We start from the raw sequence: 25,265 nt of genomic DNA on the forward strand, positions 1-25,265 counted from the left end.
GAACCTGTTGCAGACGGGAAACCGAGGTCTTTGTGAGAACGTGCAAGTCATTCGTTCCTTTTGAAATGTTTTAAGGAGCACCACCTCTGTGCCAGGCACAGTTCCTGCACTGGATAACAATAGACAACACAAGAGGTAAGTTGCATGAATCCTTAGGAGGAAACAGACAGAGGTGTCTTTTTCTCTCTCAGTAAGAAGTCCAAGGCGGGCATGACAGCTCAAAGATACCATCAACGATCCCAGCCCTTTCCACGTATTCGTTCCGCCATCCTTCCAGCCTAGACCTTCTTGCTCACTGTGATTGCCTCCTGGTCACAAGATGGCTGCTGCCGCGCTGCAGCCTTGGTTCCAGGCAAGAAGGCGGAGGAAGCGCGAAATTGTGGAGGACTTCCTCCTGGCAAGGCCTTGCCTTTTTAGTGGGGGGAGAGTATGCCTTTCTGGGGGAACTTCTGGCTGTTTCGCGGGCGTGTGCCAGATGGTCACTGCTAGCTGCAGAGGAGGCTGGGAAACTGAGTGCGTTAGCCTTCGGGCCGCCGTTGTAGACGATGGCAGAGGGAGAGGTCGCAAAGGGAGACTGTGCCAGCCAAGCCGTCCGCCGGAGTCCTGCCCTTGTGCAGTTTGTGTTTTGCCACCGAGAAGCCTCTCCCGTGTATCTTTTCCTTCTCAGGGGCTGTCCTTCCGCCGTCTGTCTTGACCCCTGGCGGGGGGGGGGGGTCACACTGTCTCTTGTCTCCACCTCTGCCTGTGTCCGCTCGGGGCTTCCTTCCCCTGCAGACCTCTCACTTCTGATACCAAGAACGGGAGCACCTTCTCATGAGTCACCTCTTCTTTCTTTCCCCTCCTGTCTCTTCACTGCTGTTCTCTCTGCCCCACGCCCCACCCCTGCAGAGATCTGTACCCCCCTTCTCCTTCACCCTCCCCCTTGAAGCGCCACGAACTCGAGGTGTGTTGGGTAACAGGCTTTTCTTTTTAAACCGAGACTTTGGGGGCGCCTGGGTGGCTCCGTCGGTTAAGCGTCCGCCTGTGGGTTTCTGCTCAGGTCATAATCTCCCGGTTCGTGGGTTCGAGCCCCATGTCGGGTTCTGTGTTGGCAGCATGGAGCCTGCTTGGGATTCTCTCTCTCTCTCTCTCTCTCTCTCTCTCTCTCTCTGCCCCTCCTCCACTCGCACTTTATCTCTCTCAAAATAAATAAGTAAACTTAAAAACAAAAAGTACAAACAGAGAGGCTAAACAAGTTCAAGGTCAGAATTCCGCCCTGGAGAGAACCTGACTCCTTGTCCCCCCACATGAATCTGTTTCCTTGCCTTCCGCATCACCTCCATCCCTCCCGCATCCCTTGGCTCCTGGCCCTGCGTCCCTGAAACTGGTCACATTGTCATCTCTTCTCTGACGGACCCTCCTCCCTCCCTCTTGAAAGGTCCTGGCGATTACAGTAGGTCCGCCCAGATAATCCAGGATAATCTCCCCATCCCGAGATGCTTCATTTAATCACATCTGCCATATTCGCGGGTTCCAAATATTAGGGTGTGGGTATCTTGGGGGGGCATTATTCTTTCTACCCCCAGTTCTCAGAGCATAATCTCTCTCCAACCGGAAGTGTGGATTCTGCGTGGGCACAACTCCTTGGCCCCAGGGACCCCTCTGGCAATAGGGGGTGGGGCGGGGAGAGTCCTCAAAAGCTGGGGGCCCAGAACAGCACTCCCTTGCCTGAGGTCTGAGGGGTGTGTTGAGTTTGGAGAATCATGGGCAGAGGTGTTGGGACACAGAATAGCACAGGAAAAAAAAAAAAAAAAAGGAAGAAAAAGAAAAGCTTTTTAATTTTTTTTAATGTTTATTTATTTTTGAGACAGAGACAGAGGGTGCGTAGGGGAGAGGCATAGAGAGGGAGACACAGAATCTGAAACAGGCTCCAGGCTCTGAGCTGTCAGCACAGAGCCCCACGCGGGGCTCGAATTCACGGACCGTGAACTCCCAAACGGTGACATCATGGCCTGAGCCCAAGTCGGGCGCTTAACCAACTGAGCCACCCAGGCGCCCCCAGGGGTGTTCAACAGCCCTGACCGTACAATCAGACGGCCCTGGCTTCAGATGGGAGCCACCCCTTACTTGCCGTGGGCCCTGGGCCAGGCAATTCAGCTTCTGAGCCCTAATTTTTGCCTTCATAACATGGAGTCAACAATCCCCCCGGGGACCAAGGGGGGAACCAAGATTCCTGTCCGCCTTCTCGGTTTTGTCCTCTCAGGGGCCACTGGCTGTCATCTCAGGCTCTCTGCACAGATCTTGGCTTCGGCTGTGCCCACGGACGCTGTAGGGCCCGCAGTTTCCCTGCGGGTGTTCAGCTCCAGGGTCCGGCGGGAGCCCTGGCGCGGCCTCGGTTCAATTTCACAGCTCCGCCAGTGAGAATCCCGCCGGTCCGGCGAGGAGTCGGGTGCCCTTGGCCTGGCCAACCGGCGGCGGCCAGGGTGGGACCTGGTCACGTGGTTCCTGGGCCGCCACGCCCCTGCGCCGCACAGGTTCTCAAAGGTGAACCTCTGGGAAGCTGCTGGCGAACAAAATCTGGTGCTCATTTCCAGAACACCGGCCTCCTGCTTTTCCAGGGGGTTCCCTGGTGGACCCCTCAGCACCCTTCCCAGGGCTCCCCCATCTGGAGGAGAGCCCCTGTCTCTGTGCCCAGCACGACCGCCTGTCGCCTTCACATTCCCCAGCTTCTTGAACAAAATTTCCCTTCCCCCCAACCGTCTTTTAACCTCTCCTTAACGGTATTCTTTGCCCGACACTTGCTTGTTGTTAAAACTAAGGTAAAGGGGTACCTGGGTGGCTCGGTCAGTTCAGGTCACAATCCCATGGTTTGTGAGTTCCAGCCCCACTAAAGGCTCTCTGCTGTCAGCCTGGAGCCGGCTTCGGATCTTCTGTCTCCCTCTCTCTGTGCCCCTCTCCCGCTTGCGTGCACCTGCGCGCGCTCTCTCTCTCTCTCTCTCTCTCTCTCAAAAATAAATAAGCATTAAAAAAAATAATAACAAGGTGGAAAGGGAAGCGCTCTCCCCCACCCCTCCTTAACCTTTGTTTATGATTCCAGGAGTTTCTTCCTGCCTTTTTTTTTCTCCCCCCTAGAGCAGAGCTGGGGAACCATACACGTAATTTAAATGTTTCTATCAGCCACACTCGAAGAAACGGGGTAGTAATCTTAGTGATGTTTACCCCACTCTTCCCCATATGTTCTTTCCATAGTAATATGAAAATCAATGGCCACAAAACATTAATGAGATGGGTTCTTTTTTTTTTTTTTTCCCCCGTTTGGGGGCTTTGAGGCGTGTTACACGCACAGTGCCTCTGAGTTTGGAGTTGCCACATTCCCAGTGCAAAAGAGTGACACCTGACTGGTGACTGCCATTCTGGACAGTGTAGATCCAGAAGTCTTTCGACCTCTTTTTTTTTTTTAAGTTTGTTTATTTATTTATTTATTTATTTATTTATTTATTTAGTAATTTCTGCATCCAAGGTGGGGCTTGAACTCACGACCCCGAGATCAAGAGCCGCGCCCTCTTTGGAGTGAGGCAGCCAGGCGCCTGTTTTTACCTCTTTTGTTGTTCCATTTTCTTCCCTTCCTTTCCCTCCTTCGTCTCCTCCTCGGCGTCTTCTGTATTTTATTTTACTTTTATTTTTATTTTTGAGAGAGACAGAGCGTCAGCGGGGGAGGGGCAGAGAGAAAAAAAAAAAAAACACAGAATCCGACGCAGGCCCCAGGCTCCCAGCTGTCGGCGCAGAGCCCGATGTGGGGCTCGAACTCACGAACCGTGAGATCGTGATCTGAGCCAACGGAGCCCCTCAGGGGGCCCCTCCTTTGCCGCCCTCTTGCTCCTCCTTCTCTGGAACTAGTTCCAGCTTCCTCCTCTCCTTTGCTCGCTCCACCCCCGGAGGTCATACAGGGTCTCCCCGCCCCTTAGGATCGCTGGAACGTTGGCTCCAAACTCCCTTCCCAAGAATCCTGCAAATTCCGGTGCTTCTCAGGGTCACTCTGGCTTCCAGCTCCTCTTCGCCGGATTTAATTCGCTTTCTGGAACATCTCGCCGGCCCGAGCGTATCTTCCCAGCTCCATAACCTATCGACCCAAATCGGAACCCACTCCTCCCCCGAGTTCCCAGAAAAGCCCCCCCCCCCCCCCCCCACACACACACCCCGTGCTGGCCTCTCAGATCCGAATGTCTAGGGCTGGGACCCCGCTCTCCTCCGGAATTCGAGGCGCGCTGCCGCCTGCTGCTAGGAAGTGTTTCCTGGCCGCGTTAAAAGACGTAAAAAGAAACGGGTGAAATTAATTTTAACAGTGCGTCTTACTTAACCAGGTATAGTCAAAATATTGCAACGTGCGATCAGTATGGAAATGGTTGGGACCTTTTACATAATCCCCCCGCCCCGCACCCCCGCAAGGAGCCTCGGTGCGTTTCACACTCAGCGCATCTCAGATCAGACGCGCCGCGTTGAAGGGCCCAGAATAGCCACGCGGCGCGTAGCTACCGTATTGGGCCGCCGGGCCTACATCACGTAAATGCAGATTTTCCTAGTGAACCTTAGGAACAAGCCCTGGGCCCCACCCCGAGCCCCCTGGGACTTTCTCCCTTCCTTACTCACCCCCAGGGTATCTGACCCAGCCAGCCAGCTGACTCATCACGCCCTCTCCCCTCTCCTAACCATTCGTCCTCAGCCCCTCCCTCTAGGGAGACCCTGGGGGATTCGAGATCCTCTCCCTCTGTTCTGCACCGTGGGGCGGTCTCCCCGGGCTCTGCCCACCAACCCCTACTTCCGGGGGGCTTGAGGCCCCATTCCTTGGGAATCAGAGGCATTGCCTTCCTCTTGGACTTATCCAGGTATGCCTCTTGTTGTCGGTCTCTTTCCTCGGGGAGCAAGAATGCAGTGACTCAGGGGGACCCCGTGTCCAGAGAATCCACTCGGTTCCTGAGTTTTGGAGAGCAGCCCCATCTCAAAAAAAGGACCCCAAATCTATCCCACCCCTGACTTCGGACCAGGATAGACACCTGCTTTGTTCTGTTTTGTTTTGTTCACCCAAATGTCAGCCACAACCCCCGCCCCCCAACAACCCCCTCCATTGCTTGAGGCTCCAACCTGTGTCTTTTTGTAATTCATCTCTGTGTTGTCGGGGCTGTTGTTGTTGAGATGTAACATGCACAAGCTAAGCGTGAAGCTCAAGGATTTGTCTGTGTCCCACATGCAAATGCGGACGGGCGGGCGACCACACCCAGATTAGGGTATGGCAAATTTCCAGTCCCTCTCTGGTCACCCTAGATTGTCACTGTAAATTAGCATTGCCTGGTTTGGGATATCCCGTAAGCAGAAGCGCACGGGGCGTATATGGTAGCTTTTGTGTCTGGCCTGTTTCGCCCGAGCTCTGTTCCGCTGGGGAACGTTTGGATTATTTCCAGTATTCGGCCATTAGGAAGGTTCTATGAACATTCTTTTTTTTTTTTTCTTTCTTAAGTTTATTTATTTATTTTGAGAGAGAGAGAGTGTGTGTGTGTGTGCTCGCGCGCGCGCGCACGGGAGGGGCAGAGAGAGAGGGGGGAGAGAATCCCAAGCAGGCTCCACGCTGTCAGCGCAGAGCCCCAGGCGAGGCTCTAACTCAGAAACTGTGAGGTCATGACCTGCGCTGAAACCACTTAACTCACTGCCCCCCCCCCCCCAGGCACCCCCTCTACTGGGAACATCCCTGTGGAAGTCTTTGGGGGGATGTACACATGCATTTTTCTTGGGTCAACACACATGGGCGCAAACTACAGGGTCGTAGGGAGGTGTATGCTTAGCTTTTAAAAGATACTTCCCTGGGGCGCCGGGGTGGCTCAGCCGGTGGAGCGTCCGGCTTCGGCTCAGGTCACGATCTCACGGTTCGTGAGTTCGAACCCCGCGTCGGGCTCTGTGCTGACAGCTCGGAGCCTGCTTTGGCTTCTCCCTCTCTCTCTTTCTGCCCCTCCCCTGCTTGTGCTCTGTCTCTCTCTGTCTCTCTCTGTCTCTCTCTCTCTCTCTCAGAAATAATAAATGAATAAACTTTATAAATGAAGGAAGGAAGGAAGGAAGGATGCTTCTAGACATCTGCCAAAGTGGTTGGGTCAACTTCCACACCGGCAGCGCATTCCTCTGGTCCCGTATCCTTGCCAAGGCCTGGATCCTTCCCATCTCGTTTTCATTTACTCTAGTGTTTGTTCTACATCAAGTTCTGCTCTAACTCATGCAATTAGGTCATTCTCAGCTTTCTGGGGCTCCCGTTAAGTCTGTGGCCTCACAGTTCTGGAGGCTCCCGGTGCTCCGGGTTCCTTCTCAGGGCCAGGGAAGGAACTCCCCATGGCTCGTAGCTGGGCATCTTCCCGCCGTGTCTTCACGTCGTCTTCCATTTCCGCGTCTCAGTGTCCAAATTCCCCCCTTTTTGTGGGGACACCCGTCTTGTTGGATCAGGGCCCGCCTTATTTTGATCACCTCTGTAAAGACCCTACCTCTAACTAAGGCAGGACTTCCATGTACAACTGTTGGGAAAGGTGACTCAACGCAGAAGACTTCATTTTTTTTTTTAATGTTTACTATTTATTTATTTTCAAGTTTATTTATTTTGAGAGAGAGAGAGAGAGAGAGAGAGAGCATAAGCGGGGCAGAGAGACAGGGAGAGAGACTCTCAAGCCGGCTCCATACTGTCGGAGCGGAGCCCAATGTGGGGCTCCAACTCATGAACCGTGAGATCATGACCAGAGCTGAAATCAAGGGCCAGAAGCTTAACTGACTGAACCACCTGGGCGCCCCTATTTATTTATTTGTGTTTTTTTTTTAAAGAGAGAGAGAGAGGGACAAAGCGTCCAAAGCAGGCTTGCACTGACAGCCGCGAGCCCGATTCAGGACTCGAACTCATGAACCATGAGCTCATGACCCGAACCAAAGATGGACGCTCAACCGATTGACCCACTCAGACGCCCCTCAACCCATGATATTTTAGAGGTGAAGATTATCATTCCCATTTTATAGATGAGGAAACTGAGGCGTAGCAAGGTCCCACAGCTGCTGGTGGCAGCGTTCGGATTTGAACCCTGGCCATTGGATTCTGAGCCCAGCCCCTCCACCACTAGACTACCTTGCCTCGGGTGGGCAGCAAAAATCCCAGAATCACCCTCTTTGTGCCCCTCCCCAGAAGCCTCTTGGACTCACAAAGAATATCTTGCGTTTCTCACTGTCACCTCTCGCTCTGACTTCCTGCTTCGGCAGAATTCTTTTTCTCCCCAGTATTCCTTTCTACTCTTTTCCCCCCTTAGTTCTATTTTTATCGGAGTTAGACATCCACATAGTTTGCAGAGTCAAATACAAGATCTCTCTGGTTTTTTAGCGAAAGCCAACAGTGTCCCATCTGCCTACCCTTCCCATCTCGCCCGCCCCAGAGCAATCTGCGTTTACCTCATTTATTGTATCATTTTGCTGTTTGTGTCCCTGTCTCGAAATACCGTGTTTGTATGGCTACCTCTTGATTTTTCAATTTCGGGTATTTTCCATTCACTTCTTACTATGGGAGACACATACTCATACTCTTATTCAAATTACTCCAGCCTCCCACACTGTGATTCTGGCTAGATGAAAATGCAGTGTTTATATGTTATGACTGTGTAAATGCTCCCACAGCTGCCAGAAGTAGTAAACCATGATTACTTTCCTCTCCTACACAATTCTTTGTTTTTCCTGGAGTTAATCATTGTCTTTCTTTTTTTTTTTCCCACTTGCTTAGTGGCTGAGTTTTCTTTGTTAATTCAAAATGCTCTTAACTATGTGAATCTCTTCTTCACATGCTCATTTGCATCAGGTACTCCGTTAATTTCACCATACTGACGAAGCTTCCCTCGTGGCCTCTGACCTGCTCCGGCATGCTGCATAGCTACTATCCCCATCCTTTCACCGGTCCCCTGGTTTGGATTCTGTCACATCCTAAACCTCACCCTTCCTGGATTTTTCTCTCTTGTTCTTTTGAGCTTCCTGACAAAAGGCACATGGCGCACACGCGTGCGTGCGTGTGTGTGTAAAATTTTAGAGACACTGCATGTCGAAAACATCTTTAGTCTTGGTAGGCCTTCTGGCTGGGTATAAAATTCTGGGCTGGAGGTCATTTTCTCTCTAATTTTTTTTAATATTTATTTTTGAGGAAGAGAGAGCGAGCGAGCTAACGAGGCAGGGGAAGAAAGCAAGAGGGAGAGAATATCCAAAGCAGGCTCTGCACAGACAGCAGACAGCCCAACGCAGGGCTCGAACTCACAAACCTCGAGATCATGACCTGAGCTGAAGTCAGACACTTAGCCGGCTGAGCCACCCAGGCGCCCTTCCTCTAGAATTTTGAAGGCGTCGCTCTGTTGTCTGCTAATTACCAGTGTTACTGGTAAAAAATCCAAAATCATTCTGATCCGTAAGCCTGTGTGTCACCTGTTTTTCTTCTCAGTGTGTTGACATTTCTCAGTGAAGCGTCTTCGTTCATTTTCATCGCTGGACCTCTCAAGGGTGTCCTCCTGTCATTCATTCTGGGAAACTTCCTTGATTTCTTTCAGTTGTGATTTCCCCCTTCCCTCCATTTCTCTCTGGAACTCTTATTAATTTGGTATCGGGCTTCCTGAACTGTCTCTTCCTTTCATTCTCTTATTTTTTCAGCTCTTTATCTTTCCGCTCTACTTCCCGAGAGCTCTTCCTAACCTTATCCTCCACTCTTTATTCAGCTTTTCACTTCTGTGAGTATATGTTCAATTTCCAAGAACTCTTTTTTTTTTAACTTTACTTATGTCTCTTCATCATCTCTAGACCCCATGTGGGGCTTGAACTAACGACCTTGAGATCAAGAGTCACATGCTCCTCCAACCGAGCCAGCCAGGTGCCCCCCACCTAAGAACTCTTTTTTTTTTATCTCTGAATTTTTATACTACTTTCTCAATTTCATAGTATTACTTACAGTGTCCTATTTTATAACACGCATGGTTCGAAGTTACAGTATCTTGTCTTTTTCACATTTTCTCCTCTCTGCGTAATCTGTTTGCTCCAAGTCTCCCCCTCGCCGCCCCTTCCCATTTGTTGGGTTCCTTTCTATCTTTCTTCCTGAGGCTTTACTGATATCTAGTAATCCCTAGAAGTCTGGTCATACGTGTGTTTTTGTTTTGTTTTGTTTTTGTCTGTTCATATTTTGGAGGGAAGTCCAAAACTCTGGAAGCGGAGGGCTTGTGATTACACGAGTGGGGTTTTTGGCTATGAACGTCACTGTAGGTGATCTGCCTGGACCATTTTTGTTGGGGAATTCCCAATGTCAGTATTTTTTTTTTCTTAGAGTGGTCGTATATATGTATGCACGTGTATATGTATCATATACATGGAGAGAAACAAGGAAAACAAATACTGAATTATCATCTCCCTTAAAAAATAACCCCCTTGGGGCGCCTGGGTGGCTCAGTCGGTTGAGCGTCCGATTTCGGCTCAGGTCACGATCTCGCAGCTCCTGAGTTCGAGCCCCGCGTCAGGCTCTGTGCTGACAGCTCAGAGCCTGGAGCCTGTTTCGGATTCGTCTCCCTCTCTCTCTGTCCCAACCCACTCGCATTCTGTCTCTGTCTCTCTCAAAGATAAATAAACACTAAAAAAAATTAAAAAAAAAATAACCCCTAATGATATGAAAGTTAAAAGACATTCATCCATTCATCCAGTAAGGATTTTATTTATTTATTTATTTATTTATTTATTTATTTATTTAAGTTTATTTATTTTTATTTTGAGAGAGGGAGACAGCAGGGGAGGGGCAGAGAGAGAATCCCAAGCAGGCTCCACGCCGCCAGGACATGGGGCTCGATCTCGCGAACCCTGAGACCATGACCTGAGCTAAAAATCAAAGTTGGATGCCTCACCGATGGAGCCACCCAGGTGCCCCTCCAATAAGTATCTATTACGTTCTTTCATCATGCTCTCCTGGACCTTCCACTCTAGTCTGGGAGACAGACACATACGTGTTCCTAGAGCATCGGTCTCCAATAGCCCTCACTGCGACAGTAGACATGTTCTACGGGGCGCCTGGGGGCTCAGCAGTTGAGCATCCAACTCTTGATTTCGGCTGAGGTCGTGATCTCATAGTTCGTGAGAGCGAGCCCTGTGTGGGGCTCTTCACTGACAGCAAGGGGCCTGCTTGGGATTCTCTCTCCCTCTGTCTCCGCCCCTCCCCCCCAAAAATAAATAAATAAATAAATAAATAAATAAATAAATAAATAAATAGGGGCGCCTGGGTGGCTCGGTCAGTTGCGCATCCGACTTCCGCTCAGGTCATGATCTCGAGGTTCATGAGTTCGGGCCCCGTGTCAGGCTCTGTGTCTCTCTCTCTCAAAAATAAACAAATATGAAAAAAATTTTTTAAATAAATAGAGAGAGAGAGAGAGGGAAATGTTCTCGACTTTCGCAGTCCAGTGTGGTAGCCACCAATTTGCGATCGTTTGAAATGTGGTTGGTGTAACTAAGGAACTGAATTTTTCTTTTCCTTTTTCTTTCTTTCTTTATTTTAACGTTTATTTATTTTTGAGAGAGAGAGAGAGAGAGACAGAGCATGAACGAGGGAGGGTCAGAGAGAGGGAGACAAAGAATCTGAAACAGGCTCCAGGCTCTGAGCTGTCAGCACAGAGCCCGACGCGGGGTTCGAACCCACGGACCGTGAGATCGTGACCTGAGCCGAAGTCGGACGCTTAACCGACTGAGCCACCCAGGCGCCCCGGAAACAAATTTTTAAACCTTAATTCCAATTTAAATTCAAATAGCCCTACCTGGCTAGCAGCTACCACCATGGACAGCACTAGAAAATTCCATCCCTACAGAGAGGTACAAGGAAATTGGCGGCCTCACATGGTTTTGGCTGGCTCACAAACGTGGGCCCACCCTACCACAGAGGGCACAGGGGCTCACAAGAAGAGAAAGGAAATGCACCCCTTAAAAAGAAATATAAAAGGGGCACCGGGGTGGCTCGGTCATTTGGGCGTCCGACTCGTGATCTTGGCTCAGGTCATGATCTCAGGGTTCATGGGTTCAATCCCCACCTGGCACAGAGCCTGCTTGGGATTCTCTCCCTCCCTCTCTCTGCCCCTCCCCCCCAAATAAATAAATAAACTTAAAAAAATAAAACAAGAAACACAGCTTCTCCTCCCAGCGAGTTCTGGAAGCCCATTCTGTGAAGGATGTTCAATTCCTCACCCGCATTGAGGGGGGGTGGGGCAAAAAAAAGGAAACCTCACATCCCCTTTCCATACAGTAAGCATTATTTTTCATTCCCCTTCTATCAATTAAACTATGTGTCTATGCACACATATACATTATTAACTACCAGCCTGAATTCATTCATTCAGCCACTCTGTTAAGCACCTGTTGTATGCCGGGTGCTGTTCCAGACCCTGTGGCTACAGCGGTGAACCAGACGGACAAGATCTGTTCCTTCACGGAATTTCAAGCCCAGTGGGAAGAGGGTGAACCATAAACTTAATAACCAAGAACATATTATAGTTACAAGGGGATACGTGCTATGGACAAAAACACTGCCGGGGGCGTGAGTTTCGGAGACCTAGGGAGGAAGCTAAGGGTTGCAGTATTTAAGAAGGTGCTCAGACAGGTGTCTTTTGAGACAACACTTGAAGGAAGTGAGGGGGTGGAGCCAGGCGGCTATCTGGGAGAAGACTGTTCCAGCAGAGGGAACAGCCAGTGCAAAGATCCTGAGGCAGGAGTGTGCTGGAGTGGTCCAGGAACTTCCTGTTTGCTGCCATAGGTTCTTGTAATGCGAGGAGACCCCCGGTTACTGAGTGAAGTGAGGAGACAGCGGAGGCTAGTGAGCTGAGAAGGCACGGAAGCTGTGACTCAAATGTTAAGATCCCTCTGGCGATGGGGGGCAGGAATAAACAGGAAAGCAAAGAGATGCAGGGCTCCCCAATGCCCTCTCTCAAAAATGAATACACATTAAAATAAAATTTAAAAAAGACTGAGCGGGGGCACCTGGGTGGCTCAGTTGGTTGCGCGTCCGACTTCAGCTCAGGTCATGATCTCGCGGCTCATGAGTTAAGAGCCCTGCGTCGGGCTCTGTGCTGATGGCTCAGAGCCTAGAGCCTGCTGTGGATTCTGTGTCTCCCTCTCTTTCTGCTCCTCCCCACCCCCCACTTGTGCTCTGTCTGTCTCTCAAAATAAATAAGCATTTAAAAAGAAACTTTATTTTTTTTTTAAACGACCGAGCAAAGGGGGCCCCTGGGTGGCTCAGTCAGTTAAGTGGCCGACTTCAGCTCAGGTCATGATCTTGCGTTTTGTGAGTTCAAGCCCCGAGTGGGGCTCCGCACTGATGTGTGGAGACTGCTTGGGATTCTCTCTCTCTCTCTCTCTCTCTCTGCCCCTCCCCTGCTCTCTCTCTATATATAAATAAATAAATAAATAAATAAATAAATAAATAAATAAGTAAATAAATAAATAAATAAATAAATAAACAAACTTAAAAAAAAAGACTAAGCAAAGGATTAAAAGTGAAGGCTCTTAGATCCTCTCTTCCTGAAAGCCTCTCACACCTCCCCGCCATTGGAAGCCTTGGGTTTTTTTTTGTTTTTTTTTTTTTTTTAATTTTTTTTTTTTAACGTTTATTTATTTTTGGGACAGAGAGAGACAGAGCATGAACGGGGGAGGGGCACAGAGAGAGGGAGACACAGAATCGGAAACCAGCTCCAGGCTCTGAGCCATCAGCCCAGAGCCCGACGCGGGGCTCGAACTCCCGGACCGCGAGATCGTGACCTGGCTGAAGTCGGACGCTTAACCGACTGCGCCACCCAGGCGCCCCGGAAGCCTTGGTTTTTGACTCTGTCCACAATGCCTCCCAGGTCTCTCCCCACCTCCTCCCACACCTCCCCCTTCCTCCCCGCAAGGACCCCTGGAGACCTTCCTTACATTTTACCCTAGTCCTCAAGCCCCTCCCTCCATCCCCCCTCTTCAGCCTGACTCTGGAAACCTACAGTTCTTTCTACTTAGACAGGGAGGCGATTCACCTTTCGCCCCCAAGGGCATTTTCCTAAACAAAGAGAAACCTACAGGGAAATTACAGTTTGCCTACAAGGCAGTTGTGATATATATATATATCACAACATATATATATAAATATAAAGTTTCCAGATGTCAGCTGGGATCTCCCTGCCTGTTAGAATCCATATAAAACCCCATTTTCCAATCGTGGGATCTTGACTGCCCTCCCCCAGATTTCTGCTCGTCTCCAGAGCTTCAAATTCTTTGCCTCCCCCCTCCCCCAAGTGTTTGCTTTGGCTGGAATCTGTTCGGGGGGGCGGGAGGGGATCTGCTGTCCGTCTCTCCACTTGGGGTCTGCGGACTAATTCTGCCCTTTTCTTTCATTTCTCTGCACGTACAGAGGCAGGTACACAAGGCATTGATGTGCTCATGTGTGAGGATGTAGAGAGGGCTTTACCGGAGATTTGACTCAGTTGGTTAAGCATCAGACTCTTGCTTTTGGTTCAGGCCATGATCTTGTGGTTCAGGGGTCCGGGCCCCCGCGACGGGCTCCGTGCTGACAGCACGGAGCCTGCTTGGGATTCTCTCTCTTTCCCTTTCTCTCTGCTCCTCCCACGCTCGCTCGCTCTCTCAAAGTAAATCAACATTTCAAACATTTATTTTAAATAATAAATTAATGTGGAAGGGCACCCGGGTGGCTCAGTCGGCTGAGCGTCAAGGCTCTTGATTTCAGTTCAGGTCGTGATCCCAGGGTCGTGGGATCAAGCCCCGAGTCCAGCTCGGCACGGAGCACAGAGCCTGCTTAAGATTCTCTCTCTCCCTCTGGCCCTCTCCCCCGCGTGCACTCTCTCTTTCTAAAATAAATTTTAAAAAATTAACATGGAGTTATGCTCTATATGGGCCTCTATGACTCTTTTCTTTTTTTTCTTTTCTTCTTCACGGATATGCCCTGGACATCTTCATGTCAGATCATAGGCCTAGATCTTGTTTCATCGAATAGTGACACAGCGTGGACTTCTTTATCCACTGATCCATGCGATCCACAAATATTTACAGCCCCTGTGGGTGTGCCAGGAACTGTGCTGAGTCACAGCTTGGAATGTGTCCCAGCTGGGGCTCACAGTCTCCGAGGAGAGGCTGGGGTTCATCGGATAATCACAGAAGTACGCGGAGGGCTGCAGTTGCGAAGGAGGGGACGCGGGGCGCGTGCGCCATCGGGTATTCATCCGTGAGGGGGAATTCTCTCTCCCTGCTTGTCTTCGTCTCAAGGTTTAGAAACTGGGGGCCTACCGGGAGGAGGCACGCCAAGTAAGTAAGGTGCGCATCTGGGCCTGCGGTTCCCATCTGAGTAATGGAGATAAGTTTCCACCTCGCAGGAGCGCTGAGAGCCTTGAACGTGTTATTACCGCCGATGGCACGGCGCCCGGCACGATACAAGCGATCGTTAGCGTTATTATGATTTGCAGGAGTCCCCTGTCTGAGCCTCAGCCCTCTGTAGAATGGAGGAGTATCCAGAACCTTCTCTGGAGGGCTGCGGTGAAGGCTGAACATAACGTTCTCCAGCACTTTCTTTGCACCAAGCCATCAACTTACCTTTGCGGCAACCGTGGAAGGGAGGTATTGATGTTGTCCCCACTTTGCAGCTCCAAACGGAGGCACCGAGAGGTGCGGTGGCTTGCTCTGGAGTTCACCACCAGTCAGGATGTGGGGCAGTTGGAGGCTGTTAGGGGTGAGAGGGGGTTCCGGGAGGGCCGTGAGAGCATCTGGGTGGGACTGACCCTGCCTTTCATGCCCCCTGCCCACCCCCTCCCCAGGAAGCTGGACGCTTTCATCTATGATGCGGCTGTGCTCAACTACATGGCCCGCAAGGATGAAGGCTGCAAGCTGGTCACCATCGGCTCGGGCAAGGTCTTTGCCACGACGGGCTACGGCATCGCCCTGCACAAGGGCTCCCGCTGGAAGCGCCCGATCGACCTGGCTCTGTTGCAGTTCCTGGGGGACGGTGCGGCTGCGCACAGGGATGCCTCGGGGGTGGGGCGTGGGGGTGGGGGTGGGGGTGGGAGGCAGAGCCCTGGGTCGCTGGCGCAGGAGGGGATGAGGATCAGGACACCAGGGTCTAAGGGAGGAGAGGGCCGGGCGCCTAGACTCCTGTATCAGAGAAGAGGGTCCGAGGAGGGTGCCCCTGGAAGTTGACCCATGCCCCCTGCCCCCTTTCTCCAGATGAGATCGAGATGCTGGAGCGGCTGTGGCTCTCTGGGATCTGCCACAACGACAAAATCGAGGTGATGAGCAGTAAGCTGGACATCGACAACATGGCGGGGGTCTTCTACATGCTCCTGGTGGCCATGGGCCTCTCCCTGCTGGTCTTCGCCTGGGAGCACCTGGTGTACTGGCGCCTGCGGCATTGCCTGGGGCCCACCCACCGCATGGACTTCCTGCTGGCCTTCTCCAGGGTACGCGGGGACAGAGGCAGGCCGGGCTGCGGACTGCGGGCTGCGGGGAGGCAGGCAGGGCTGCCTCGCAGTGGGAGACACCTGGCTCGAGGTCCCGGCCGGGCGGGAGGGCTGGAGGGGAGGCGGGCGGTCCCGGGCATCTCCCCGCCGTCCCCCCCCCCCCGCCCCCCACTCGCTGACCCTGCTTCTCTCACGGCCCCCCGCAGGGCATGTACAGCTGCTGCAGCGCGGAGGCCGCCCCGCCGCCGGCCAAGCCCCCGCCGCCGCCGCAGCCGCTGCCCAGCCCCGCGTACCCGGCGGCGCGGCCCGCGCCCGGCCCGGCGCCTTTCGTGCCCCGCGAGCGCGCGGCGGTGGACCGCTGGCGCCGCGCCAAAGGTGCCGGGCCTCCGGGGGGCGCGGGCCTGGCCGACGGCTTCCACCGCTACTACGGCCCCATCGAGCCGCAGGGCCTGGGCGTGGGCGAGGCGCGCGCGGCGCCCCGGGGCGCGGCGGGGCGCCCGCTGTCCCCGCCGGCCGCGCAGCCCCCGCAGAAGCCGCCGCCCTCCTACTTCGCCATCGTGCGCGACAAGGAGCCGGCCGAGCCCCCCTCCGGCGCCTTCCCCGGCTTCCCGTCGCCGCCCGCGCCCCCCGCCTCCGCCGCCGCCGCCGCCGCCGTCGGGCCGCCGCTGTGCCGCCTGGCCTACGAGGACGAGAGCCCGCCGGCGCCCGCGCGCTGGCCGCGCTCCGACCCCGAGAGCCAGCCCCTGCTGGGGCCCGGCGCGGGCGGCGCGGGGGGCGCGGGGGGCGCGGGCGGCGGGGCCCAGGCCGCGCCACCCCCGTGCCGCGCCGCGCCGCCCCCCTGCCCCTACCTGGACCTCGAGCCGTCGCCGTCGGACTCGGAGGACTCGGAGAGCCTGGGCGGCGCGTCGCTGGGCGGCCTGGAGCCCTGGTGGTTTGCCGACTTCCCCTACCCGTACGCCGAGCGCCTCGGGCCGCCGCCCGGCCGCTACTGGTCGGTCGACAAGCTCGGGGGCTGGCGCGCCGGCAGCTGGGACTACCTGCCCCCGCGCAGCGGTCCAGCCGCCTGGCACTGCCGTCACTGCGCCAGCCTGGAGCTGCTGCCGCCGCCGCGCCATCTGAGCTGCTCGCACGACGGCCTGGACGGCGGCTGGTGGGCGCCGCCGCCCCCGCCCTGGGCCGCCGGACCCCCGCCCCGGCGCCGGGCCCGCTGCGGGTGTCCGCGGCCGCACCCTCACCGCCCGCGGGCCTCGCACCGCGCGCCCGCCGCCGCCCCGCACCACCACCGGCACCGGCGCGCCGCGGGGGGCTGGGACCTCCCGCCGCCGGCGCCCACCTCGCGCTCGCTCGAGGACCTCAGCTCGTGTCCCCGCGCCGCCCCCGCGCGCAGGCTCACCGGGCCCTCCCGCCACGCGCGCCGCTGCCCGCACGCCGCGCACTGGGGGCCGCCGCTGCCCGCCGCGCCCCACCGGAGACACCGGGGTGGGGACCTGGGTACCCGCAGGGGCTCGGCGCACTTCTCCAGCCTCGAGTCCGAGGTATGACGCGGCCCAGGGGGGCCCCGGCGCCCCCTCGGTCAGCGCAGGCCACGGCCCGAGGGGGCACGCGCAACAGACAGGACCCGCGTGGGTTGGGAAGGAAAAGTCGGACCTGGCCGGACCCCGCCTGGAGCAGCGTCCTGCGCCCCGTCGCTTTGGGGGCACCAAGAGCCGGAAGGGATTTGGCCCCCCCTCCCCCAAATCTCACCCAGCCTGAAAGGGAGGGGGTGGGGGTCTCGGAGCCCACTGGAGGTTTGTTTTTGTTTTGTTTTGTTCTTAAACCCGACAAGGGCTTTTTAACGTCACCAGATGGGGCGGGAGGTGGGGGAGGGGGTGGGGACACGCCGCGCCCGCGCCCCACCCCCACGCCCGGGGCCGTGGCCCCCACATCACTGTGCAGCTCCCCGGCCCCGGCCACGCCTCCGGGGAAGCCCGTTTTTAACCTTTCATCCATTGGGACTCAAAACTGTGAGACGCGTTCGCCAAACTGTGACCCCAGACCTTGGCCCCGCCACACAGAAACCCCTGACCCCAGACTGTGACTTCCGACCCCTAAAAATGGTCATCCGACCCCAGACTGTGACCCCTGACCCCAAACTGTGACCCGAATCCCCGACTGTGCCCCGACCAGACTGTGACCCTTGACGTCATACCGTGACACACCCTCCTCCTTTCCCCACCCTAGGTCGCTTTTCCCAATTTTGACCTCGGACACTCCCAACGGAAGCCCCGCCTCCCCCTGTCCTAGCGTTGATCCCAACAAACATCGGGCCAAACCCTCCCCCCCTGTCGCACCTCACTACCAGCCCCACGTGCCACCAACCACATCCTCTCCAACTCCAGCCCTTATCTGTGACCCTCTCAACGAAAACCCAGCAGACACCCCCTCCCCACACCCCCCCCCAAGCCTCCTTTTCCTAGATCTCCAGCCGGGTCTGGAGCTGGGTTGTGGAGGAGACGGTCTGGGAATCCACACCCACCACCAACCTCCCCTCCCACTCTCCTGTTACACATTGCAGTGTTTGGAATAAACCATGTTTTTATGCCTCCTCAGTCCAAGTGTGAGCTCCGTGTTTGTCTCAGCCCCCCTCAAACTTCCCTGGAGGAAACAGAAACCGAGAAAAGTCCCACAGAGGAAGAGAGGGCGGAAAGAAAATTGTATTCAGAACACAGACCCTGGAAGGAGATGGGAGACAAAGACCCAGAAAGGGGCTGTGAGAATAGATCCTAAGAAGAAGACTGAGATGGTGCGAGGGAGGACAGAGACCCAGAGAGAAGGCGGGACAGAGAACTCCAGAAAGATCCAGGATCAAAACACTTTAGGATTAAGTCTAGGGTCCCATTCCTATGGCCACAGACAAGGCCTCTTGCTTGATTCTTAATATCCTGTTCTTGCAAGCGAGGAGTCTAGTATATCCCAGCCAATCCACCTATCTCGAATGCCGTGAATCTCACCAATGAGAATCTATTTCTAACATTTCATTGCCGATGAGGGATAAAGAGAGCCAAAGCGCTTGTAACGGCGGTCTCCAGAGGGCTGACTTTCTGATTAAGTGCTCGCTGACCATAGCTGCAATGTGAACGCCTGGTTAGGCAATTGACTGCCCCAAGAGGGTAGATTCAACCGACTGACTTACACATAATATCATCCTGTCTACACTAAAGCAGTCTGAAGTGAATTAAAGCCATCATAACAAGGAGGGGAGAGGAACCCGGCTTTATGGGTCCTCAGGGAGCAAGAGCCCAGTCTTCTTGCCAGTGAGAACTCTTATTTGCATACATGAATAATATAGCGGAAAGAAAGCAATGGGAGTCCAAGGTGGAAGATGGAGTCGGGGCTCAGGACTCCTCCAGTAGATGGAGAAAACTGGCTTCGTACAGAACTACAACTCCCAGGAGGCCTTGCCACCGCTCCGCAGAAAAGCGCCGCAAAGTCACGCGAAGGGTGTACTTTCTCCGAATCCGCAAGCCTCGGTCGCTAGGCTAGGACTCCTTTGCCTTAGTTCTCCTTCACCCTCTCCCCGCCGCCCTCTCTAATTGGTGAGCTCGGAGGTTTCCAAGGCAACCGTGCAGCCGAGCGGATCTCAGAAGAAGGAAACAGCAACCCGGAAGTGACGTCCTCCCTGCGCGCCGGCGGTGAGAGGCTTCGAAGATGGCGGCGCGCAAGGGGAGGCGGCGCACGTGTGGGACCGGGGAACCCATGGAGGCCGAGTCCAGCGACGCAAGGACCGAAGGCCCTGCCCAGGTCTACTTGCCCGGGCGGGGACCGCCGCTCCGCGAAGGAGAGGAGCTGGTCATGGACGAGGAGGCTTACGTGCTGTACCACCGAGCGCAGACTGGTAGGGCCGGGCACCGGGACTCCTGGGTCCTGAGGAGGAAGGGGACTGGAATCCTGACTCCCGAGCGGGTCTGGTCCGGAGTCTTTAACTTACGAGGCACTCTGAGAGAGAAGACTGGGCTCTAAGACGGATGAAAACTTCACACGCGAGGGGGGTGTTGAGATCTCTGTCCCGTTCTAATTTTGCGACCTCTCTTTTTATCCCGAGGCGCCCCCTGTCTTAGCTTCGACATAGTCCGGGATCATCTGGGAGACAGCCGGACAGAGCTTCCTCTTACACTTTACCTGTGCGCTGGGACCCAGGCGGAGAGCGCCCAGAGCAACAGGTGAGTGAAATCTGAGGTGTTCCTAGGACCAGGAGTCTGAACCCCCAGCTCCCTCTTCCCCAGGACCTAGAAATCGAGGTTTCCGGCTTCTCTCCCCCTTCTCTCTGAGTATCCTGGCATCCCGTGCCTCACTCACCCCACGCTTTCCCCCAGACTGATGATGCTTCGGATGCATAATCTGCATGGGACAAAACCCCCGCCATCGGAGGGCAGCGATGAGGAGGAGGAGGAGGAAGATGAAGAGGAGGAGGAGGAGCGGAAGCCTCAGCTGGAGCTGGCTATGGTGCCCCACTATGGCGGCATCAACCGAGTCCGGGTAGATACAGACCCAGGAGCCTGCTCTACATTGTCTGACCTCCAACCCCAACCCCCTTGTCCATGCCTTCCAGCTTTTAGGAAAGTATCTGGCACGTTCCTTTATATGCATTGGCTCATGTACGTCTTAGCTGCTGTCGTTATTGTCGCTATGTGCTAGAAGCAACCCGGGGCGAGTTTTTATGTTCTTTCCTCTTCTGTAAAATGGCGAAGGTTACAAAGCTGGCCTGATGGAGTTGACGTGAGGGTAAAATGGAACAGCGTACGGTTATTTCAGGTGCCCAGAGACAGCACCTGGGTGTAGTGTGACACATGTTTTGTGTTATTGCTCAGGAAATGTCCTGGGCTGTGGGGCCGCTTTCGTGCTGCTGAGTTCTGGCACCTTGCGATCGCGCCGCTGTGTGAATTACACGAGACGATGTATGAACGGCACTCAGGGCAGTGCTTGGCCCACGGCCCTTGCTGTGGGTCCCCATTATATCATTACCATGTTTTAGGCATTGTTCTATGCCCTGGGGATTTCACGGAGCGAAAGTTCTCTGGCTTCATGAAACGTAATGCTAGCGGGGGAAGGGAACGAGAAGAAACTAAGTAAATGTGCAGTGCGTCCTCACAGAGAAGAGGAAAAGCAAGGTAAGGGAATTAGGACGTTTATAGAGTGGGTTTGCTGTTTTAAATAGTGCGGTCAGGGTCAGGGAAGTATTTGTGATAAGGTGCCATTTGAGTAGAGACTCACAGGAAGTGAGGGAGTGAACCCAAAGATCTCTGTCGGGAAAGGGTTTGTAGGCAGAGGAAACAGGTGCAAAGGCCCTGGGGCAAACGTGGCACGTTTGAGGAATTGCGAGGGAAATCGGGGAGACCAGTGCAACCGCCAGAGCGAATGGACGAGAGGGAGAGTGATGGCATGTAGGGGGTTGACACAGAGGAGGTGATGGGTTGTGGAGGGCTTGTAGGCCTTACCTGTTAGGGTAAGGACTTGGCTTCACTTGGGGAGAAATTGGGAGCCACGGGAGGGTTTAGAGCGGAGGACAGTTGGGATCTGACTTGTGTTTTAAAGAGATCCCCCTGAGTGCTGTGTGGAGAATAGACCGCACGGAGGCAAGGGCAGAAGAATAGTCTCACGGGGAGGCCATCACGCAGGGGGAAGGATGACAGGAGTGGCCAGGAGTGACGACAGTAGACGTAGTGAGGAGGGCTTGGAAGTGATGTGGGTTTTGAGTGTAGCCGGCACGGGGTGGCCGTGAGGACAAGTCAGTGAGTCCCACGGTTCGGGGCCTGAGGTGGGGAACCCCGGGGAGGAGGAGCCTGTAGACGGCGATTAGGAGCTTGGCTTTGGCCGTGTGAAGTTTGGACGGTCGGTGTCGATAGGAGTCTGGAGTCCAGAGAGGTCAGGGCTTGGGGCTACTGGAAACCTTGAGGCCGGACGGGATCTCCTAGCGAGCAGACAGAGGCAAAGAGGCCCAAGGACTGAGGCCTGGGACCCACCGACATTTAGCAAGTTACAAAGACTGGTAGTCTGGGGCGCCCGGGTGGCTCAGTCGGTAGAGCATCCCAACTCTTGATTTCGGCTCAGGTCATGATCCCAGGGTCGTGGGGTTCTCTCCCTGCCTCTGCCCCTCTCCCCTGCTTACGCTCTTTCTCTCTCTCAAAAAACAAAAACAAGACAAAAAAAACGGGGTACCCTGAACACCTTTCAGGCCTCTGGAAGGAGTTTGCGGCCTCACCATCACTGCCGCCCACTGTGGGCAGTTGTCCCAGGTACCAGGCCGGTCCTGCAGGCTGTCGTTTTCTTCCCTGCAAAGGTTTCTGGGAGCCAGGCTCCCAGCTGTGGGAGGACGGGGGTCCTGAGGACCTGCAGGTCCGTTTCTCAGGGATGCCAGGAGCTGTGGTCACCACCACCCTGAGCCTCCCGTCCCTCCTGCCTCCCTTTCCCTTCTCCTTCCCCACCCCCCCCCCCCCCGCCCCCCACAGGTGTCCTGGCTGGGCGACGAGCCGGTGGCCGCTGTGTGGTCAGAGAAGGGCCAGGTGGAGGTGTTTGCACTGCGGCGGCTGCTGCAGGTGGTACATGACCCACAGGCCCTGGCGACCTTCCTCCGGGACGAGCAGGCCCGGGTGAAGCCCATCTTTGCCTTCGCTGGCCACATGGGAGAGGGCTTTGCGCTGGACTGGTCCCCCCGTGTGTCTGGTGGGTGTCCCTGGGGTGCAGGGAATCGGCCCTGGGTGGGGCAGGGGTGGGAGGGCGGGGGGTCTGTAGGAAGGGGTGGGTGCTGAGACTGTCGGGAGAAGAGGGGGCGCGGGGCCAGCCGGTTTCCGGACTCCTGTCTCCAGGGCGCCTGCTGACTGGTGACTGTCAGAAGAACATCCACCTCTGGACGCCTGTGGACGGCGGCTCCTGGCACGTGGACCAGCGGCCATTCGTGGGCCACACGCGCTCTGTGGAGGACCTTCAGTGGTCCCCGACTGAGGACACGGTGAGGGCGGGCTGGGGGTCTGACTCCTGGGTCTTGTAAGAGGGGGGGACTGGGGCTAGATCCTAATGGGGCGGGGGCAGAACACAGAAAAAGAGGGCAGGGGCGCCTGGGAGGGGCTCAGTCGGCTGAGCGTCCGGCTTCGGCTCAGGTCCTGATCTCACGGTTCGTGGGTTCGAGCCCCGTGTTGGGCTTGCTGCTGTCAGCGCCGAGCCTGCTTCGGATCCTCTGTCTCCCCCCACCCCCCCGTGCCCCTACCCTGCTCGCTCACTCGCACGCGCGTGCACTCTCTCTCTCTCTCTCTCTCGCTCTGTCTTTCTGTCTCTCTCTCTCTCCCTCTCCGTTTCTCCCTCTCTCTCAAAAACAAACTTCTAAAAATAAAATAAGGGTAGCCCACCACGCATCCCCTGGTCTCCAGAGTTGGGTGGCAGGCACACCAGGGTCACTCAGACCCCGCCCTGTCCAGGTGTTCGCCTCCTGCTCGGCTGACGCCTCCATTCGCATCTGGGACATCCGGGCCGCCCCCGGCAAGGCCTGCATGCTCACCACGGCCACCGCCCACGACGGGGACGTCAACGTCATCAGCTGGAGCCGCCGGGAGCCCTTCCTGCTTAGCGGCGGGGACGACGGGGCCCTCAAGATCTGGGACCTGCGGCAGTTCAAGGTATCTCCCCAGCTGGACGTCTGGGGCTGGAGGAGCCCCTGCTCCCGGCAGCCGCTGGGATTTGCAGGCTTCTTCCCTCGGACGGTTGTCTGCACCAGAGCCGGGAAGGCCTGTCAAGGTGGGGTGCAGATGAGGAAACAGGCCCGGGGGGGGGGGGGGGGGAGGCTGTGGCTGGCGTGGAGTCGCTCGTTCCGCCGGCTGGAGAGGTGACGGGGGACAGAAGGGGCCGGGTGGCCGCAGAGGCCGCGATTCCCATCTACCTGCCTGGGGCGCAGCGCGGTGGGCCGTGTGGCTCGGGACTTCAGAGCCGCGAGGAGTTGTAGACTCGTTGTTAATGGGTTCTGTGGAATTCACTGAGAATGGGAGCCCAGATCGATCGTTACGGGGGAGGAAACTGAGGTACAGAAAGAACGGGAGCGGATAGGACATTACCACCCAGCCGAGGACTGGCTTCGTAGAGCTGAGAGGGGTTCTGGGCAGGAGAAACTGTCTCCGGCTTCCCTGTGGACGGAGCCGGCACTTGGCGTGGCGCTGTGCCTGCCCGGGACCACCAGGACGGAGTCTTTGTTCCCCTCCTGTAGAGCCAGCCCTGAGGAAGCTTCTAGAAGCGGGCTCCGGCCCCCAAGGAAAGTGCATGGCCAAGTTGATTGGCCACTGGGACTTCGGAACCACTTCTCCGATTTAGAATTCCCTTTGCTTTAGCGTACCACACAAGTGCTGTTTTTCTTTTCATCGGCTGCCTCCGGAGCCTGGGAGCCATGCTTCCTCCTCCTTTAAGGCCTTTGTAGAATCAGCAGGGGGAGCGCTTTGAGAACCCTCCTCTTGTATAGGAAGGGAAACTGAGGCATGCCCAGGGAGGACCGAGGCCGGGGATCTTGTGAGCCGGAGCTCGGAGGGGGTTCTTGGCAGGGGAAACCACAGCTCCCGGCAGCCCCTGAGACGCTACGTCTTTATTACCGGTTCTGCTTTGCCCTCTGTCCCTTTCGGGGAATCTGGGAGTCCAGGGGAGGAGCCCGGGTGCACCCCTCCAGCGGGAGAGCGGTGAGGGCTCGGCCTGGGTCGCCCTGGGAGTCAGGCCGAGGTGCTCAGAGCCCCCGACTCCCTTCTTCCCGTAGTCTGGCTCCCCAGTGGCCACCTTCAAGCAGCACGTGGCCCCCGTGACTTCTGTCGAGTGGCACCCCCAGGACAGCGGGGTCTTTGCAGCCTCGGGCGCGGACAACCAGATCACGCAGTGGGACCTGGCCGTGGAACGGGACCCCGAGGCCGGCGACGCGGAGACGGACCCCGCGCTGGCGGACCTTCCCCAGCAGCTCCTGTTCGTGCACCAGGGCGAGACCGACCTGAAGGAGCTGCACTGGCACCCACAGTGCCCCGGGGTCCTGGTCAGCACCGCCCTGTCGGGCTTCACCGTCTTCCGCACCATCAGCGTCTGAGGAGGCCCGCCGTGCCTTCGCCTGGGGACTGGGGTCGAAGTTGGTTCCGCTGGAAGGGACGCGTTCGGATCGGTGCACCAGCCCTCCTTCGAGAGAAGGACCCAGTTGGGCCCGTTGGCTGCCATGATGGATTCCGTTTGACTCGCTGTTCTTGGAGAGGACTCGCTTTGGTCCCGTGACCCCTCTTGCCAAAGGCTGTGCTTTGACCCGTGACTCTCAAAATAACCACTTGGTTTGCTCCGGTGACCCTTGGGGCAAAAGACTCGGTTTTGACTGGTGACCCCTCCCACCGGAAGACTTGGTTTTGCCCTGTGACCCCCTCCGTCCCCCAGCTGTCGGAGGACTCTGGCCTGTTGCCCAGGTGAGCCTGGTGTGGCCTCGTGTTGCTGTGGACGCCGTAAGCCGCGGACCCGGTCTCGGCCGCGGGTCTCCCCCGGGGGAGCTCGGGCACTTTACGATGGGTGGGCCACATCTGAGGGGTGGGTTCCTCTAGCAGAATCCGGTCTGGCTCTTTGTTTTCCTGCCATCAGAGTTCGGCCAGGACGTCCCAGCAGGGGACTGTGTGGGTCCTCCCTCCCTCCTGCATCCAAGGCGGGCGCTATGCAGGAAGGAAGGTCAGGGGCTCCTGAGGCAATAAAGGACCAGAATGAGACTCATCCTGCTGGCTCCTCCCTACGAAGAAGCTGGAGGAGGAGGCGGGAATCTGTCACCCA

At 55.9% G+C, this 25,265-nt stretch overlaps 2 protein-coding genes across 4 annotated transcripts in view; both read left to right on the forward strand.

Annotated features, from left to right (window-relative positions):
• GRIN2D (glutamate ionotropic receptor NMDA type subunit 2D) overlaps positions 1–17,329 on the forward strand; it is a 38,413-nt gene extending 21,084 nt beyond the window's left edge. For all 3 annotated transcript variants that reach the window (XM_086690278.1, XM_086690277.1, XM_086690279.1), the window contains 3 exons: positions 14,835–15,022; positions 15,241–15,473; positions 15,680–17,329. In XM_086690278.1, the coding sequence (XP_086546404.1) occupies positions 14,835–15,022; positions 15,241–15,473; positions 15,680–17,014 (1,756 nt within the window). In that variant the 3' untranslated portion in view covers positions 17,015–17,329. The remainder of the gene's footprint in view (positions 1–14,834; positions 15,023–15,240; positions 15,474–15,679) is intronic.
• A 1,751-nt stretch (positions 17,330–19,080) lies between these two features.
• Positions 19,081–25,204, forward strand: GRWD1 (glutamate rich WD repeat containing 1). Its single transcript, XM_086690280.1, has 7 exons — positions 19,081–19,347; positions 19,555–19,672; positions 19,826–19,988; positions 21,959–22,172; positions 22,316–22,458; positions 22,922–23,119; positions 24,235–25,204. Exons 1-7 carry the CDS (start codon positions 19,161–19,163, stop codon positions 24,550–24,552), a joined length of 1,341 nt encoding a protein of 446 aa, XP_086546406.1. The 5' UTR covers positions 19,081–19,160; the 3' UTR covers positions 24,553–25,204.
• Positions 25,205–25,265: the final 61 nt, after the last annotated feature.

The sequence above is a fragment of the Puma concolor genome, chromosome E2, assembly GCF_028749965.1.
Source record: "Puma concolor isolate L17-30 chromosome E2, mPumCon1.1.hap2, whole genome shotgun sequence".
Lineage (NCBI taxonomy): Eukaryota > Metazoa > Chordata > Mammalia > Carnivora > Felidae > Puma > Puma concolor.

Bases quoted from the DNA above. Each gene is read 5' to 3' on its own strand.
- GRWD1 (XM_086690280.1), top strand. From the start codon at position 19,161: ATGGCGGCGCGCAAGGGGAGGCGGCGCACGTGTGGGACCGGGGAACCC. The intron at 19,673-19,825 runs GTGAGTGAAATC...GCTTTCCCCCAG, and splicing joins GAGAGCGCCCAGAGCAACAG to ACTGATGATGCTTCGGATGC. The intron at 19,989-21,958 runs GTAGATACAGAC...CGCCCCCCACAG, and splicing joins GCGGCATCAACCGAGTCCGG to GTGTCCTGGCTGGGCGACGA.